This window comes from Giraffa tippelskirchi, chromosome 5 (assembly GCF_054371585.1).
Source record: "Giraffa tippelskirchi isolate mGirTip1 chromosome 5, T2T-mGirTip1v1.2.pri, whole genome shotgun sequence".
In the NCBI taxonomy this organism is placed as follows: Eukaryota; Metazoa; Chordata; class Mammalia; order Artiodactyla; family Giraffidae; genus Giraffa; species Giraffa tippelskirchi.
This window is the reverse complement of record NC_137279.1, coordinates 101,649,082-101,667,230: the sequence shown is the minus strand read 5'-3', so window position 1 is coordinate 101,667,230 and position 18,149 is coordinate 101,649,082. Positions and strand designations below refer to the sequence as shown.

Below are 18,149 nucleotides of genomic sequence, written 5' to 3'. Positions count from 1 at the left end.
GCTCTTTGCATCCTGGGGTCCAGATGCTTGGTTTGCTAAGACAAGCAATTTAGAGGAGACAGACACCGGGGATGACAGCAGTGACACCAGGGAAGCAACAAATCATTAAGGCTGTTAGCGCCTCTGGAAAGGCACAGAAATTCCAGGGACACTTGGGTATGGAGATGGGAGCACTGTGGGCAAGAAGAGACATTGCATTGGAGTCAGGAAAAAACAGTCATCTCCGGACACCTGCACACATACAAGTGAGAGTGTGTCACAATAGCCTTGAGCCATGACCTAACTTGGGGCCGGACCCGTAGGCTCCACCTGAATGAAGAAGACAGCATAGCTCCCAGACCCACCTGATGTCTGTACTTAAAACTCTACCACAGAGTCTCATCCAAATCACTGTCTACAGCGCTTCCAACAGGGATGACAAACCTCAGCACCCCAGAGGTGGGGACTACGAAGCGTACAGAGTCTACCTGGGCATATAGGTGGAGTTCTATCACAAGAAAATACTCACTGGTTACATCCCGAGCATAAGACACATCCACGTCCTCAGGTGAGAAGATGGCATTGCTCCGATAAGGCCAGAAGGAGTCTGACAGGTCAGGAAGAACTGAGTAAGTCAGGTAGTGTTCATCTAGAGAGTCCTGTGGGACTCCATTCTCTATCATCTGTGGCAGCTGTCTGTTGAACCTGGTGGGGAGGGACGGCAAAAGACTAAGCCAAGACTTATCAGAAACTGTACAGTCCTATCTGGTTTTGATGGAATGTTTGAGTGGTGAAGCCAAGGGTCTGATCCATGACAGGGAGAAAACTCTGTTTTGTGTGTGAGACACAGCGTGGTTTTACAGGGGCGGAAGAGAGAAAAAGCAGTAGGTGCTCAGTGGTCTGACCAAATAACAGGCTGATGAACAGACAGATTTCTCTGTGATGGTACAGTCACGCCTCACATACAGGGACACGGAGTAGTGGCTTTCACACTTCCACTTACATGGCATTGACATTACTATGACACACATGCCAGCATGCTAACACCAAACATATAGCAGATATGCATCTCACTCTAGAAACCACACCTGATATAAAAATTGAGTGCAAAAACATCACTCTGACTTAGTTCACCTGGGTCGACTGACTTGGGGTTGAAACTTGACCAGTAAATAAGAAATTGGAAACAATACAAGTACCACAGTGAAAGCAGAGAACATTATGAAAAAGAATAATAGTGGTGGGCAAAACTGACGACACAATATATTCAGCACTTTCTGTTTTTCCCCGCATCAGAGGTCTGCAGAGGTTATCACTGTACAGGAGCCCACAGATATTCAAAATTACCTCGGGGCCACAACCGCTGCTCCTTTCAGGTCATCGAGACCATTCTGGTTTTCTGCAAAGAAATTAACAGAAGAGTTATGTCAGGCAAATGCCTTTCCAAAACGCCCAATCCTGTGCCTATCTTCAGAATGTGGTAACAGGCTATTGAGACAGAAATAATCCAGGAGGCCCTAGAATGAGCCTCAGAAGAAGGCACTGGGTTTCCTTCTTGAGCCATTGGACAAATTTCCTTGATATGATATGTCATCGGCAGAGTATCCTGATCCCCAGTCTGTGCAAACAGCTAAATATATCCTTTTCCCCACAGTTCCTGGGGAACAACTTAATTATATCCTCAGCCTGCTATAATACTCAGGCTTTTTTCATCTGAAATGTTGTTTATTAATGGGATAAGTGATTTCACACTGAGATTAAATGGGAGTGGAATCCACACACCATCAAGTCAAATGAATCTCAAAGCTGCAAACAGAGGCCATTCATCAGGTTGGGAAGTTCCAGGGCCCTGTCTTCCCTCAGAGCTGCTGCTGCTGCTGCTAAGTCGCTTCAGTCGTGTCCGTCTGTGCGACCTCATAGACGGCAGACCACCAGGATCCCCCGTCGCTGGGATTCTCCAGGCAAGACACTGGAGGGGGTTGCCATTTCCTTCTCAATGCATGAAAGTGAAAAGTGAAAGTGAAGTCGCACAGTCGTGTCCCCATGGACTTCGCGACCCCATGGAGCCTACCAGGCTACTCCATCCATGGGATTTTCCAGGCAAGAGTACTGGAGTGGGTTCCCATTGCCTTTTCCGTTACCTCAGAGAAACATACCAAAAACTGACAGTGCGCATTACCTTCTGCTATCAGAAACTTCGAACAAGATAAGTCCAAGGAAAAGAGAGAGGCTATGGGTTGACAGACGTGAACGAAAGTCGTGACACCTCCAAAGAAATAAACAAGACTGCAAAAAGCCTTGGACAGGTGTAGGAACGCAGGGACATTACCCAGAAATGACAATTAAAGCATTTCCTGTGAGATAAGAGGTTCATTCAAAATTAGGAAGTCTTTGTACCTCCTGTGCCACAATTGCTAAGGTTCATGTGAGTCTGGCTGGACCACCTTGGGTAGAGAGGTTTACCCCAGGGACAACCATGACAGGGAACTTAGAAAAGTTCATTCATAGAATGTCTCATTTTAAATGCAACTATAGAGTCTGGTTCAAATCAGGCTTCAGTATGGAAGCATAGGGTCTATCAAACGGGATCATTCTCCCAGAGTAGACTAACAGATATATCGAAGACTACCTGGGAGACCAGTCGAAATTTCATCCTCTTCAGCATGAGAGCAACCACAGGCTCCATCCATGGCAGACTCCACATTCTCTTCATCAAATGCAAATTTTCCATCACTGGAAGGCTGGTTGCAGGCAGAACCTTCCTGGAGAGTGGAAGGTACTGAAACACATTCATCTTGGGATTGCTGGAACACCACCTTCTTTTCAACATCCAGCAAGTTCACGCTGTGTCAGGTGGAGAAGGGATGACAGAAAATTAAGAGGATTCGACCCCAAGCTATCTGGCTGGTTTTCATGACAGGCATTGAGTTTGCTCACAGAAAGCAAAAGAGCAGTCCCCTTAAGGAGGGAAGTAACTCCTCCTGATGTGGAGTGGAGTGTGGGTGCCATGGGGTAGGAGAGAGACAGCAGGTTCTCTGGGCACTGGGCACACAACCAGCGGTTGAAGGAGGAGATGGAATTTTCCCTACATGCTAACGTCACCACCCCCAGCACACACAGAAGGCAGGGACAGTGGTTCAGACTTTTCTGCACAGATTGTATTGATCTGGATATCCTGTGTCCAAGTGAACACAGCTTTTAAGAAGTTAAAGATGTGTTTGAGTTTGGACTCTATTCCATTCAATTTTAAAATATTTCTTGGCACAAATATAGCTTCAAGATCAGTTTTTCAGAGTTGGAGAAAAAGGAGGTATAGACTAGATATTCTGCCTTCAAGAACTATTTTTTTCAATATTTTGTTGTAATATGAATATCGTTCGATTTTCCTCCCTTGAAATCAAATATTTACCAACATGCTGATGCCAAACCAGTGTAAGACCCATAGTCTCTCACCCTACTTTACCCACTCAGGAGAAAACACACGAATACAGGAACTCCCAGGTTTAGTTATTTCACCTGGGACAACTCACTGTACATTACTAAACTTGAAGGATTGAAAAACTGAAACGCACAAACTTGTGAAACATAAATAGACAACACTACTAAAGAGATACGTGCTGCTGCATGAATAGATGAAAGAGTTATATAGAGTACTTTCTATTTTTCTCTGGATCTGAGGTCTCCTGCTGTCACCACTGACATTCACAGCCCACAGATTTTCAAATTACCTGGGAAATGAGAGCTCTTGTCCACTCACTTGCTTGTGATCGTTTTCAATGTCTAGTAGGAAATTCAGAGACAGCAGGTCATAAGAAGCAAATCAGATCTCACACATATCTACTCAGGAAACACATATACAACAGGGACCTTAATATTCTAATTGCAAGAACATAATTCTTTAGCAAAGATATTCTAGGACACTTAAGTCGTATGAGAATTAGACTGGACTGCTTCCAGACCCATCGAGGAAATTTGCTGATTGATCTGGTATCTCTCCCAACAGCCTTCGTTCTAAGTCTGTAGAAGCACTTAAAAATGTATTTTCCACAGAGATGCTAGAAAATGAGCTGAGTTATATTCTAGAATTATTTCTATAGTGCTGCTTGGTCCCATCAGACTATGTGGTTGTTGATGGTTCAGAGGAATTTATGCTTGAGACTAGAGTGATGGGTGAATTGTGAAAGCGTTAGCCGCTCAATGGTGGCGGTCTCTTTGTGACCGCATGGACTATAGCCCACCAGGCTCCTCTCTGTCCATTGAATTCTCCACCCAAGAATACTAGAGTGGGTGCCATTCTCTTGTCCAGAGGATCTTCATGATACAGGGATTGAACCTGGGTCTCCTGCATTGCGGGCAGATTCTTTACCATCTGAGCCACCAGGGAAGCCCAGTGAAATCTATTAACCTTCAAATCAAAAAGAATCTTTGGTGCTACACAGAAACCATGACCATTTGAAGCTGGAGGAACTGCCAGAGCCCAGCCTTACTTCATGGAAACATCCAAGCAAGGCAATGGGACAGTTGTGTCTGTCTTGGTGTCAGATACCATCTTAGCTAAGACCTGCCAACATCGAGAAAAGGGAGACTGGGGCTGAGCGCAGTAAAACACACGATGGAAATCACCTCTCCTTATAAAGAGGCAAGTCTGTCATCACTTCTGGAGAGGCCACGAACATTGACAAAAATTTAACTCATTGCGGGGAACAACACACTGGCTCCAAACGAGTTCTGACAGACACCTCCTGTGGATTTCCAGCTGAGGTGGTTGAGAGTTGTCACAAGTGCTTTGTGTCAAATGCCTGATACTGGGGTCAGGGTGACAGAGACAAGCCCGGAGCCAAAAAATGAATGAGAGCTCCCTGACCCACCTGATGTCTGTACTTAAAACTCTACCACAGAGTCTCATCCAAATCACTGTCTACAGCGCTTCCAACAGGGATGACAAACCTCAGCACCCCAGAGGTGGGGAGTACGAAGCGTACAGAGTCTACCTGGGCATATAGGTGGAGTTCTATCACAAGAAAATACTCACTGGTTACATCCCGAGCATAAGACACATCCACGTCCTCAGGTGAGAAGATGGCATTGCTCCGATAAGGCCAGAAGGAGTCTGACAGGTCAGGAAGAACTGAGTAAGTCAGGTAGTGTTCATCTAGAGAGTCCTGTGGGACTCCATTCTCTATCATCTGTGGCAGCTGTCTGTTGAACCTGGTGGGGAGGGACGGCAAAAGACTAAGCCAAGACTTATCAGAAACTGTACAGTCGTATCTGGTTTTGATGGAATGTTTGAGTGGTGAAGCCAAGGGTCTGATCCATGACAGGGAGAAAACTCTGTTTTGTGTGTGAGACACAGCGTGGTTTTACAGGGGCAGAAGAGAGAAAAAGCAGTAGGTGCTCAGTGGTCTGACCAAATAACAGGCTGATGAACAGACAGATTTCTCTGTGATGGTACAGTCACGCCTCACATACAGGGACACGGAGTAGTGGCTTTCACACTTCCACTTACATGGCATTGACATTACTATGACACACATGCCAGCATGCTAACACCAAACATATAGCAGATATGCATCTCACTCTAGAAACCACACCTGATATAAAAATTGAGTGCAAAAAAATCACTCTGACTTAGTTCACCTAGGTCGACTGACTTGGGTTTGAAACTTGACCAGTAAATAAGAAATTGGAAACAATACAAGTACCACAGTGAAAGCAGAGAACATTATGAAAAAGAATAATAGTGGTGGGCAAAACTGACGACACAATATATTCAGCACTTTCTGTCTTTCCCCGCATCAGAGGTCTGCAGAGGTTATCACTGTACAGGAGCCCACAGATATTCAAAATTACCTCGGGGCCCCAACCGCTGCTCCTTTCAGGTCATCGTGACCATTCTGGTTTTCTGCAAAGAAATTAACAGAAGAGTTATGTCAGGCAAATGCCTTTCCAAAACGCCCAATCCTGTGCCTATCTTCAGAATGTGGTAACAGGCTATTGAGACAGAAATAATCCAGGAGGCCCTAGAATGAGCCTCAGAAGAAGGCACTGGGTTTCCTTCTTGAGCCATTGGACAAATTTCCTTGATATGATATGTCATCGGCAGAGTATCCTGATCCCCAGTCTGTGCAAACAGCTAAATATATCCTTTTCCCCACAGTTCCTGGGGAACAACTTAATTATATCCTCAGCCTGCTATAATACTCAGGCTTTTTTCATCTGAAATGTTGTTTATTAATGGGATAAGTGATTTCACACTGAGATTAAATGGGAGTGGAATCCACACACCATCAAGTCAAATGAATCTCAAAGCTGCAAACAGAGGCCATTCATCAGGTTGGGAAGTTCCAGGGCCCTGTCTTCCCTCAGAGCTGCTGCTGGTGCTGCTAAGTCGCTTCAGTCGTGTCCGTCTGTGCGACCTCATAGACGGCAGACCACCAGGATCCCCCGTCGCTGGGATTCTCCAGGCAAGACACTGGAGGGGGTTGCCATTTCCTTCTCAATGCATGAAAGTGAAAAGTGAAAGTGAAGTCGCACAGTCGTGTCCCCATGGACTTCGCGACCCCATGGAGCCTACCAGGCTACTCCATCCATGGGATTTTCCAGGCAAGAGTACTGGAGTGGGTTCCCATTGCCTTTTCCGTTACCTCAGAGAAACATACCAAAAACTGACAGTGCGCGTTACCTTCTGCTATCAGAAACTTCAAACAAGATAAGTCCAAGGAAAAGAGAGAGGCTATGGGTTGATAGACGTGAACGAAAGTCGTGACACCTCCAAAGAAATAAACAAGACTGCAAAAAGCCTTGGACAGGTGTAGGAACGCAGGGACATTACCCAGAAATGACAATTAAAGCATTTCCTGTGAGATAAGAGGTTCATTCAAAATTAGGAAGCCTTTGTACCTCCTGTGCCACAATTGCTAAGGTTCATGTGAGTCTGGCTGGACCACCTTGGGTAGAGTGGTTTACCCCAGGGACAACCATGACAGGGAACTTAGAAAAGTTCATTCATAGAATGTCTCATTTTAAATGCAACTATAGAGTCTGGTTCAAATCAGGCTTCAGTATGGAAGCATAGGATCTATCAAACGGGATCATTCTCCCAGAGTAGACTAACAGATATATCGAAGACTACCTGGGAGACCAGTCGAAATTTCATCCTCTTCAGCATGAGAGCAACCACAGGCTCCATCCATGGCAGACTCCACATTCTCTTCATCAAATGCAAATTTTCCATCACTGGAAGGCTGGTTGCAGGCAGAACCTTCCTGGAGAGTGGAAGGTACTGAAACACATTCATCTTGGGATTGCTGGAACACCACCTTCTTTTCAACATCCAGCAAGTTCACGCTGTGTCAGGTGGAGAAGGGATGACAGAAAATTAAGAGGATTCGACCCCAAGCTATCTGGCTGGTTTTCATGACAGGCATTGAGTTTGCTCACAGAAAGCAAAAGAGCAGTCCCCTTAAGGAGGGAAGTAACTCCTCCTGATGTGGAGTGGAGTGTGGGTGCCATGGGGTAGGAGAGAGACAGCAGGTTCTCTGGGCACTGGGCACACAACCAGCGGTTGAAGGAGGAGATGGAATTTTCCCTACATGCTAACGTCACCACCCCCAGCACACACAGAAGGCAGGGACAGTGGTTCAGACTTTTCTGCACAGATTGTATTGATCTGGATATCCTGTGTCCAAGTGAACACAGCTTTTAAGAAGTTAAAGATGTGTTTGAGTTTGGACTCTATTCCATTCAATTTTAAAATATTTCTTGGCACAAATATAGCTTCAAGATCAGTTTTTCAGAGTTGGAGAAAAAGGAGGTATAGACTAGATATTCTGCCTTCAAGAACTATTTTTTTCAATATTTTGTTGTAATATGAATATCATTCGATTTTCCTCCCTTGAAATCAAATATTTACCAACATGCTGATGCCAAACCAGTGTAAGACCCATAGGCTCTCACCCTACTTTACCCACTCAGGAGAAAACACACGAATACAGGAACTCCCAGGTTTAGTTATTTCACCTGGGACAACTCACTGTACATTACTAAACTTGAAGGATTGAAAAACTGAAACGCACAAACTTGTGAAACATAAATAGACAACACTACTAAAGAGATACTTGCTGCTGCATGAATAGATGAAAGAGTTATATAGAGTACTTTCTATTTTTCTCTGGATCTGAGGTCTCCTGCTGTCACCACTGACATTCACAGCCCACAGATTTTCAAATTACCTGGGAAATGAGAGCTCTTGTCCACTCACTTGCTTGTGATCGTTTTCATTGTCTAGTAGGAAATTCAGAGACAGCAGGTCATAAGAAGCAAATCAGATCTCACACATATCTACTCAGGAAACACATATACAACAGGGACCTTAATATTCTAATTGTAAGAACATAATTCTTTAGCAAAGATATTCTAGGACACTTAAGTCGTATGAGAATTAGACTGGACTGCTTCCAGACCCATCGAGGAAATTTGCTGATTGATCTGGTATCTCTCCCAACAGCCTTCGTTCTGAGTCTGTAGAAGCACTTAAAAATGTATTTTCCACAGAGATGCTAGAAAATGAGCTGAGTTATTTTCTAGAATTATTTCTATAGTGCTGCTTGGTCCCATCAGACTATGTGGTTGTTGATGGTTTAGAGGAATTTATACTTGAGACTAGAGTGATGGGTGAATTGTGAAAGCGTTAGCCGCTCAGTAGTGGCGGTCTCTTTGTGACCGCATGGACTATAGCCCACCAGGCTCCTCTCTGTCCATTGAATTCTCCACCCAAGAATACTAGAGTGGGTGCCATTCTCTTGTCCAGAGGATCTTCATGATACAGGGATTGAACCTGGGTCTCCTGCATTGCGGGCAGATTCTTTACCATCTGAGCCACCAGGGAAGCCCAGTGAAATCTATTAACCTTCAAATCAAAAAGAATGTTTGGTGCTACACAGAAACCATGACCATTTGAAGCTGGAGGAACTGCCAGAGCCCAGCCTTACTTCATGGAAACATCCAAGCAAGGCAATGGGACAGTTGTGTCTGTCTTGGTGTCAGATACCATCTTAGCTAAGACCTGCCAACATCGAGAAAAGGGAGACTGGGGCTGAGCGCAGTAAAACACATGATGGAAATCACCTCTCCTTATAAAGAGGCAAGTCTGTCATCACTTCTGGAGAGGCCACGAACATTGACAAAAATTTAACTCATTGCGGGGAACAACACACTGGCTCCAAACGAGTTCTGACAGACACCTCCTGTGGATTTCCAGCTGAGGTGGTTGAGAGTTGTCACAAGTGCTTTGTGTCAAATGCCTGATACTGGGGTCAGGGTGACAGAGACAAGCCCGGAGCCAAAAAATGAATGAGAGCTCCCTGACCCACCTGATGTCTGTACTTAAAACTCTACCACAGAGTCTCATCCAAATCACTGTCTACAGCGCTTCCAACAGGGATGACAAACCTCAGCACCGCAGAGGTGGGGAGTACGAAGCGTACAGAGTCTACCTGGGCATATAGGTGGAGTTCTATCACAAGAAAATACTCACTGGTTACATCCCGAGCATAAGACACATCCACGTCCTCAGGTGAGAAGATGGCATTGCTCCGATAAGGCCAGAAGGAGTCTGACAGGTCAGGAAGAACTGAGTAAGTCAGGTAGTGTTCATCTAGAGAGTCCTGTGGGACTCCATTCTCTATCATCTGTGGCAGCTGTCTGTTGAACCTGGTGGGGAGGGACGGCAAAAGACTAAGCCAAGACTTATCAGAAACTGTACAGTCCTATCTGGTTTTGATGGAATGTTTGAGTGGTGAAGCCAAGGGTCTGATCCATGACAGGGAGAAAACTCTGTTTTGTGTGTGAGACACAGCGTGGTTTTACAGGGGCAGAAGAGAGAAAAAGCAGTAGGTGCTCAGTGGTCTGACCAAATAACAGGCTGATGAACAGACAGATTTCTCTGTGATGGTACAGTCACGCCTCACATACAGGGACACGGAGTAGTGGCTTTCACACTTCCACTTACATGGCATTGACATTACTATGACACACATGCCAGCATGCTAACACCAAACATATAGCAGATATGCATCTCACTCTAGAAACCACACCTGATATAAAAATTGAGTGCAAAAAAATCACTCTGACTTAGTTCACCTAGGTCGACTGACTTGGGTTTGAAACTTGACCAGTAAATAAGAAATTGGAAACAATACAAGTACCACAGTGAAAGCAGAGAACATTATGAAAAAGAATAATAGTGGTGGGCAAAACTGACGACACAATATATTCAGCACTTTCTGTCTTTCCCCGCATCAGAGGTCTGCAGAGGTTATCACTGTACAGGAGCCCACAGATATTCAAAATTACCTCGGGGCCCCAACCGCTGCTCCTTTCAGGTCATCGTGACCATTCTGGTTTTCTGCAAAGAAATTAACAGAAGAGTTATGTCAGGCAAATGCCTTTCCAAAACGCCCAATCCTGTGCCTATCTTCAGAATGTGGTAACAGGCTATTGAGACAGAAATAATCCAGGAGGCCCTAGAATGAGCCTCAGAAGAAGGCACTGGGTTTCCTTCTTGAGCCATTGGACAAATTTCCTTGATATGATATGTCATCGGCAGAGCATCCTGATCCCCAGTCTGTGCAAACAGCTAAATATATCCTTTTCCCCACAGTTCCTGGGGAACAACTTAATTATATCCTCAGCCTGCTATAATACTCAGGCTTTTTTCATCTGAAATGTTGTTTATTAATGGGATAAGTGATTTCACACTGAGATTAAATGGGAGTGGAATCCACACACCATCAAGTCAAATGAATCTCAAAGCTGCAAACAGAGGCCATTCATCAGGTTGGGAAGTTCCAGGGCCCTGTCTTCCCTCAGAGCTGCTGCTGCTGCTGCTAAGTCGCTTCAGTCGTGTCCGTCTGTGCGACCTCATAGACGGCAGACCACCAGGATCCCCCGTCGCTGGGATTCTCCAGGCAAGACACTGGAGGGGGTTGCCATTTCCTTCTCAATGCATGAAAGTGAAAAGTGAAAGTGAAGTCGCACAGTCGTGTCCCCATGGACTTCGCGACCCCATGGAGCCTACCAGGCTACTCCATCCATGGGATTTTCCAGGCAAGAGTACTGGAGTGGGTTCCCATTGCCTTTTCCGTTACCTCAGAGAAACATACCAAAAACTGACAGTGCGCATTACCTTCTGCTATCAGAAACTTCGAACAAGATAAGTCCAAGGAAAAGAGAGAGGCTATGGGTTGACAGACGTGAACGAAAGTCGTGACACCTCCAAAGAAATAAACAAGACTGCAAAAAGCCTTGGACAGGTGTAGGAACGCAGGGACATTACCCAGAAATGACAATTAAAGCATTTCCTGTGAGATAAGAGGTTCATTCAAAATTAGGAAGCCTTTGTACCTCCTGTGCCACAATTGCTAAGGTTCATGTGAGTCTGGCTGGACCACCTTGGGTAGAGTGGTTTACCCCAGGGACAACCATGACAGGGAACTTAGAAAAGTTCATTCATAGAATGTCTCATTTTAAATGCAACTATAGAGTCTGGTTCAAATCAGGCTTCAGTATGGAAGCATAGGGTCTATCAAACGGGATCATTCTCCCAGAGTAGACTAACAGATATATCGAAGACTACCTGGGAGACCAGTCGAAATTTCATCCTCTTCAGCATGAGAGCAACCACAGGCTCCATCCATGGCAGACTCCACATTCTCTTCATCAAATGCAAATTTTCCATCACTGGAAGGCTGGTTGCAGGCAGAACCTTCCTGGAGAGTGGAAGGTACTGAAACACATTCATCTTGGGATTGCTGGAACACCACCTTCTTTTCAACATCCAGCAAGTTCACGCTGTGTCAGGTGGAGAAGGGATGACAGAAAATTAAGAGGATTCGACCCCAAGCTATCTGGCTGGTTTTCATGACAGGCATTGAGTTTGCTCACAGAAAGCAAAAGAGCAGTCGCCTTAAGGAGGGAAGTAACTCCTCCTGATGTGGAGTGGAGTGTGGGTGCCATGGGGTAGGAGAGAGACAGCAGGTTCTCTGGGCACTGGGCACACAACCAGCGGTTGAAGGAGGAGATGGAATTTTCCCTACATGCTAACGTCACCACCCCCAGCACACACAGAAGGCAGGGACAGTGGTTCAGACTTTTCTGCACAGATTGTATTGATCTGGATATCCTGTGTCCAAGTGAACACAGCTTTTAAGAAGTTAAAGATGTGTTTGAGTTTGGACTCTATTCCATTCAATTTTAAAATATTTCTTGGCACAAATATAGCTTCAAGATCAGTTTTTCAGAGTTGGAGAAAAAGGAGGTATAGACTAGATATTCTGCCTTCAAGAACTATTTTTTTCAATATTTTGTTGTAATATGAATATCGTTCGATTTTCCTCCCTTGAAATCAAATATTTACCAACATGCTGATGCCAAACCAGTGTAAGACCCATAGGCTCTCACCCTACTTTACCCACTCAGGAGAAAACACACGAATACAGGAACTCCCAGGTTTAGTTATTTCACCTGGGACAACTCACTGTACATTACTAAACTTGAAGGATTGAAAAACTGAAACGCACAAACTTGTGAAACATAAATAGACAACACTACTAAAGAGATACTTGCTGCTGCATGAATAGATGAAAGAGTTATATAGAGTACTTTCTATTTTTCTCTGGATCTGAGGTCTCCTGCTGTCACCACTGACATTCACAGCCCACAGATTTTCAAATTACCTGGGAAATGAGAGCTCTTGTCCACTCACTTGCTTGTGATCGTTTTCATTGTCTAGTAGGAAATTCAGAGACAGCAGGTCATAAGAAGCAAATCAGATCTCACACATATCTACTCAGGAAACACATATACAACAGGGACCTTAATATTCTAATTGTAAGAACATAATTCTTTAGCAAAGATATTCTAGGACACTTAAGTCGTATGAGAATTAGACTGGACTGCTTCCAGACCCATCGAGGAAATTTGCTGATTGATCTGGTATCTCTCCCAACAGCCTTCGTTCTGAGTCTGTAGAAGCACTTAAAAATGTATTTTCCACAGAGATGCTAGAAAATGAGCTGAGTTATTTTCTAGAATTATTTCTATAGTGCTGCTTGGTCCCATCAGACTATGTGGTTGTTGATGGTTTAGAGGAATTTATACTTGAGACTAGAGTGATGGGTGAATTGTGAAAGCGTTAGCCGCTCAGTAGTGGCGGTCTCTTTGTGACCGCATGGACTATAGCCCACCAGGCTCCTCTCTGTCCATTGAATTCTCCACCCAAGAATACTAGAGTGGGTGCCATTCTCTTGTCCAGAGGATCTTCATGATACAGGGATTGAACCTGGGTCTCCTGCATTGCGGGCAGATTCTTTACCATCTGAGCCACCAGGGAAGCCCAGTGAAATCTATTAACCTTCAAATCAAAAAGAATCTTTGGTGCTACACAGAAACCATGACCATTTGAAGCTGGAGGAACTGCCAGAGCCCAGCCTTACTTCATGGAAACATCCAAGCAAGGCAATGGGACAGTTGTGTCTGTCTTGGTGTCAGATACCATCTTAGCTAAGACCTGCCAACATCGAGAAAAGGGAGACTGGGGCTGAGCGCAGTAAAACACACGATGGAAATCACCTCTCCTTATAAAGAGGCAAGTCTGTCATCACTTCTGGAGAGGCCACGAACATTGACAAAAATTTAACTCATTGCGGGGAACAACACACTGGCTCCAAACGAGTTCTGACAGACACCTCCTGTGGATTTCCAGCTGAGGTGGTTGAGAGTTGTCACAAGTGCTTTGTGTCAAATGCCTGATACTGGGGTCAGGGTGACAGAGACAAGCCCGGAGCCAAAAAATGAATGAGAGCTCCCTGACCCACCTGATGTCTGTACTTAAAACTCTACCACAGAGTCTCATCCAAATCACTGTCTACAGCGCTTCCAACAGGGATGACAAACCTCAGCACCGCAGAGGTGGGGAGTACGAAGCGTACAGAGTCTACCTGGGCATATAGGTGGAGTTCTATCACAAGAAAATACTCACTGGTTACATCCCGAGCATAAGACACATCCACGTCCTCAGGTGAGAAGATGGCATTGCTCCGATAAGGCCAGAAGGAGTCTGACAGGTCAGGAAGAACTGAGTAAGTCAGGTAGTGTTCATCTAGAGAGTCCTGTGGGACTCCATTCTCTATCATCTGTGGCAGCTGTCTGTTGAACCTGGTGGGGAGGGACGGCAAAAGACTAAGCCAAGACTTATCAGAAACTGTACAGTCCTATCTGGTTTTGATGGAATGTTTGAGTGGTGAAGCCAAGGGTCTGATCCATGACAGGGAGAAAACTCTGTTTTGTGTGTGAGACACAGCGTGGTTTTACAGGGGCAGAAGAGAGAAAAAGCAGTAGGTGCTCAGTGGTCTGACCAAATAACAGGCTGATGAACAGACAGATTTCTCTGTGATGGTACAGTCACGCCTCACATACAGGGACACGGAGTAGTGGCTTTCACACTTCCAGTTACATGGCATTGACATTACTATGACACACATGCCAGCATGCTAACACCAAACATATAGCAGATATGCATCTCACTCTAGAAACCACACCTGATATAAAAATTGAGTGCAAAAAAATCACTCTGACTTAGTTCACCTGGGTCGACTGACTTGGGTTTGAAACTTGACCAGTAAATAAGAAATTGGAAACAATATAAGTACCACAGTGAAAGCAGAGAACATTATGAAAAAGAATAATAGTGGTGGGCAAAACTGACGACACAATATATTCAGCACTTTCTGTCTTTCCCCGCATCAGAGGTCTGCAGAGGTTATCACTGTACAGGAGCCCACAGATATTCAAAATTACCTCGGGGCCACAACCGCTGCTCCTTTCAGGTCATCGTGACCATTCTGGTTTTCTGCAAAGAAATTAACAGAAGAGTTATGTCAGGCAAATGCCTTTCCAAAACGCCCAATCCTGTGCCTATCTTCAGAATGTGGTAACAGGCTATTGAGACAGAAATAATCCAGGAGGCCCTAGAATGAGCCTCAGAAGAAGGCACTGGGTTTCCTTCTTGAGCCATTGGACAAATTTCCTTGATATGATATGTCATCGGCAGAGTATCCTGATCCCCAGTCTGTGCAAACAGCTAAATATATCCTTTTCCCCACAGTTCCTGGGGAACAACTTAATTATATCCTCAGCCTGCTATAATACTCAGGCTTTTTTCATCTGAAATGTTGTTTATTAATGGGATAAGTGATTTCACACTGAGATTAAATGGGAGTGGAATCCACACACCATCAAGTCAAATGAATCTCAAAGCTGCAAACAGAGGCCATTCATCAGGTTGGGAAGTTCCAGGGCCCTGTCTTCCCTCAGAGCTGCTGCTGCTGCTGCTAAGTCGCTTCAGTCGTGTCCGTCTGTGCGACCTCATAGACGGCAGACCACCAGGATCCCCCGTCGCTGGGATTCTCCAGGCAAGACACTGGAGGGGGTTGCCATTTCCTTCTCAATGCATGAAAGTGAAAAGTGAAAGTGAAGTCGCACAGTCGTGTCCCCATGGACTTCGCGACCCCATGGAGCCTACCAGGCTACTCCATCCATGGGATTTTCCAGGCAAGAGTACTGGAGTGGGTTCCCATTGCCTTTTCCGTTACCTCAGAGAAACATACCAAAAAATGACAGTGCGCATTACCTTCTGCTATCAGAAACTTCGAACAAGATAAGTCCAAGGAAAAGAGAGAGGCTATGGGTTGACAGACGTGAACGAAAGTCGTGACACCTCCAAAGAAATAAACAAGACTGCAAAAAGCCTTGGACAGGTGTAGGAACGCAGGGACATTACCCAGAAATGACAATTAAAGCATTTCCTGTGAGATAAGAGGTTCATTCAAAATTAGGAAGCCTTTGTACCTCCTGTGCCACAATTGCTAAGGTTCATGTGAGTCTGGCTGGACCACCTTGGGTAGAGTGGTTTACCCCAGGGACAACCATGACAGGGAACTTAGAAAAGTTCATTCATAGAATGTCTCATTTTAAATGCAACTATAGAGTCTGGTTCAAATCAGGCTTCAGTATGGAAGCATAGGGTCTATCAAACGGGATCATTCTCCCAGAGTAGACTAACAGATATATCGAAGACTACCTGGGAGACCAGTCGAAATTTCATCCTCTTCAGCATGAGAGCAACCACAGGCTCCATCCATGGCAGACTCCACATTCTCTTCATCAAATGCAAATTTTCCATCACTGGAAGGCTGGTTGCAGGCAGAACCTTCCTGGAGAGTGGAAGGTACTGAAACACATTCATCTTGGGATTGCTGGAACACCACCTTCTTTTCAACATCCAGCAAGTTCACGCTGTGTCAGGTGGAGAAGGGATGACAGAAAATTAAGAGGATTCGACCCCAAGCTATCTGGCTGGTTTTCATGACAGGCATTGAGTTTGCTCACAGAAAGCAAAAGGGCAGTCCCCTTAAGGAGGGAAGTAACTCCTCCTGATGTGGAGTGGAGTGTGGGTGCCATGGGGTAGGAGAGAGACAGCAGGTTCTCTGGGCACTGGGCACACAACCAGCGGTTGAAGGAGGAGATGGAATTTTCCCTACATGCTAACGTCACCACCCCCAGCACACACAGAAGGCAGGGACAGTGGTTCAGACTTTTCTGCACAGATTGTATTGATCTGGATATCCTGTGTCCAAGTGAACACAGCTTTTAAGAAGTTAAAGATGTGTTTGAGTTTGGACTCTATTCCATTCAATTTTAAAATATTTCTTGGCACAAATATAGCTTCAAGATCAGTTTTTCAGAGTTGGAGAAAAAGGAGGTATAGACTAGATATTCTGCCTTCAAGAACTATTTTTTTCAATATTTTGTTGTAATATGAATATCGTTCGATTTTCCTCCCTTGAAATCAAATATTTACCAACATGCTGATGCGAAAGCAGTGTAAGACCCATAGGCTCTCACCCTACTTTACCCACTCAGGAGAAAACACACGAATACAGGAACTCCCAGGTTTAGTTATTTCACCTGGGACAACTCACTGTACATTACTAAACTTGAAGGACTGAAAAACTGAAACGCACAAACTTGTGAAACATAAATAGACAACACTACTAAAGAGATACGTGCTGCTGCATGAATAGATGAAAGAGTTACATAGAGTACTTTCTATTTTTCTCTGGATCTGAGGTCTCCTGCTGTCACCACTGACATTCACAGCCCACAGATTTTCAAATTACCTGGGAAATGAGAGCTCTTGTCCACTCACTTGCTTGTGATCGTTTTCATTGTCTAGTAGGAAATTCAGAGACAGCAGGTCATAAGAAGCAAATCAGATCTCACACATATCTACTCAGGAAACACATATACAACAGGGACCTTAATATTCTAATTGTAAGAACATAATTCTTTAGCAAAGATATTCTAGGACACTTAAGTCGTATGAGAATTAGACTGGACTGCTTCCAGACCCATTGAGGAAATTTGCTGATTGATCTGGTATCTCTCCCAACAGCCTTCGTTCTGAGTCTGTAGAAGCACTTAAAAATGTATTTTCCACAGAGATGCTAGAAAATGAGCTGAGTTATTTTCTAGAATTATTTCTATAGTGCTGCTTGGTCCCATCAGACTATGTGGTTGTTGATGGTTTAGAGGAATTTATACTTGAGACTAGAGTGATGGGTGAATTGTGAAAGCGTTAGCCGCTCAGTAGTGGCGGTCTCTTTGTGACCGCATGGACTATAGCCCACCAGGCTCCTCTCTGTCCATTGAATTCTCCACCCAAGAATACTAGAGTGGGTGCCATTCTCTTGTCCAGAGGATCTTCATGATACAGGGATTGAACCTGGGTCTCCTGCATTGCGGGCAGATTCTTTACCATCTGAGCCACCAGGGAAGCCCAGTGAAATCTATTAACCTTCAAATCAAAAAGAATCTTTGGTGCTACACAGAAACCATGACCATTTGAAGCTGGAGGAACTGCCAGAGCCCAGCCTTACTTCATGGAAACATCCAAGCAAGGCAATGGGACAGTTGTGTCTGTCTTGGTGTCAGATACCATCTTAGCTAAGACCTGCCAACATCGAGAAAAGGGAGACTGGGGCTGAGCGCAGTAAAACACATGATGGAAATCACCTCTCCTTATAAAGAGGCAAGTCTGTCATCACTTCTGG

The 18,149-nt window shown here is 44.8% G+C and overlaps 1 protein-coding gene across 1 annotated transcript in view; it reads right to left on the bottom strand.

Moving 5' to 3' along the window:
• The window catches only part of LOC145504748 (NBPF family member NBPF19-like), a 363,203-nt gene that overhangs the window by 334,996 nt on the left and 10,058 nt on the right, over positions 1–18,149 (bottom strand). Inside the window, exons 6-21 of the mRNA XM_081486054.1 lie at positions 17,217–17,268; positions 16,118–16,332; positions 14,836–14,887; positions 14,018–14,193; positions 12,714–12,765; positions 11,615–11,829; positions 10,333–10,384; positions 9,515–9,690; positions 8,211–8,262; positions 7,112–7,326; positions 5,830–5,881; positions 5,012–5,187; positions 3,708–3,759; positions 2,609–2,823; positions 1,327–1,378; positions 509–684 (exon numbers count right to left, since the gene is read on the bottom strand). Coding sequence (XP_081342180.1) covers positions 509–684; positions 1,327–1,378; positions 2,609–2,823; positions 3,708–3,759; positions 5,012–5,187; positions 5,830–5,881; positions 7,112–7,326; positions 8,211–8,262; positions 9,515–9,690; positions 10,333–10,384; positions 11,615–11,829; positions 12,714–12,765; positions 14,018–14,193; positions 14,836–14,887; positions 16,118–16,332; positions 17,217–17,268 — 1,980 coding nt within the window. The remainder of the gene's footprint in view (positions 1–508; positions 685–1,326; positions 1,379–2,608; positions 2,824–3,707; positions 3,760–5,011; positions 5,188–5,829; positions 5,882–7,111; positions 7,327–8,210; positions 8,263–9,514; positions 9,691–10,332; positions 10,385–11,614; positions 11,830–12,713; positions 12,766–14,017; positions 14,194–14,835; positions 14,888–16,117; positions 16,333–17,216; positions 17,269–18,149) is intronic.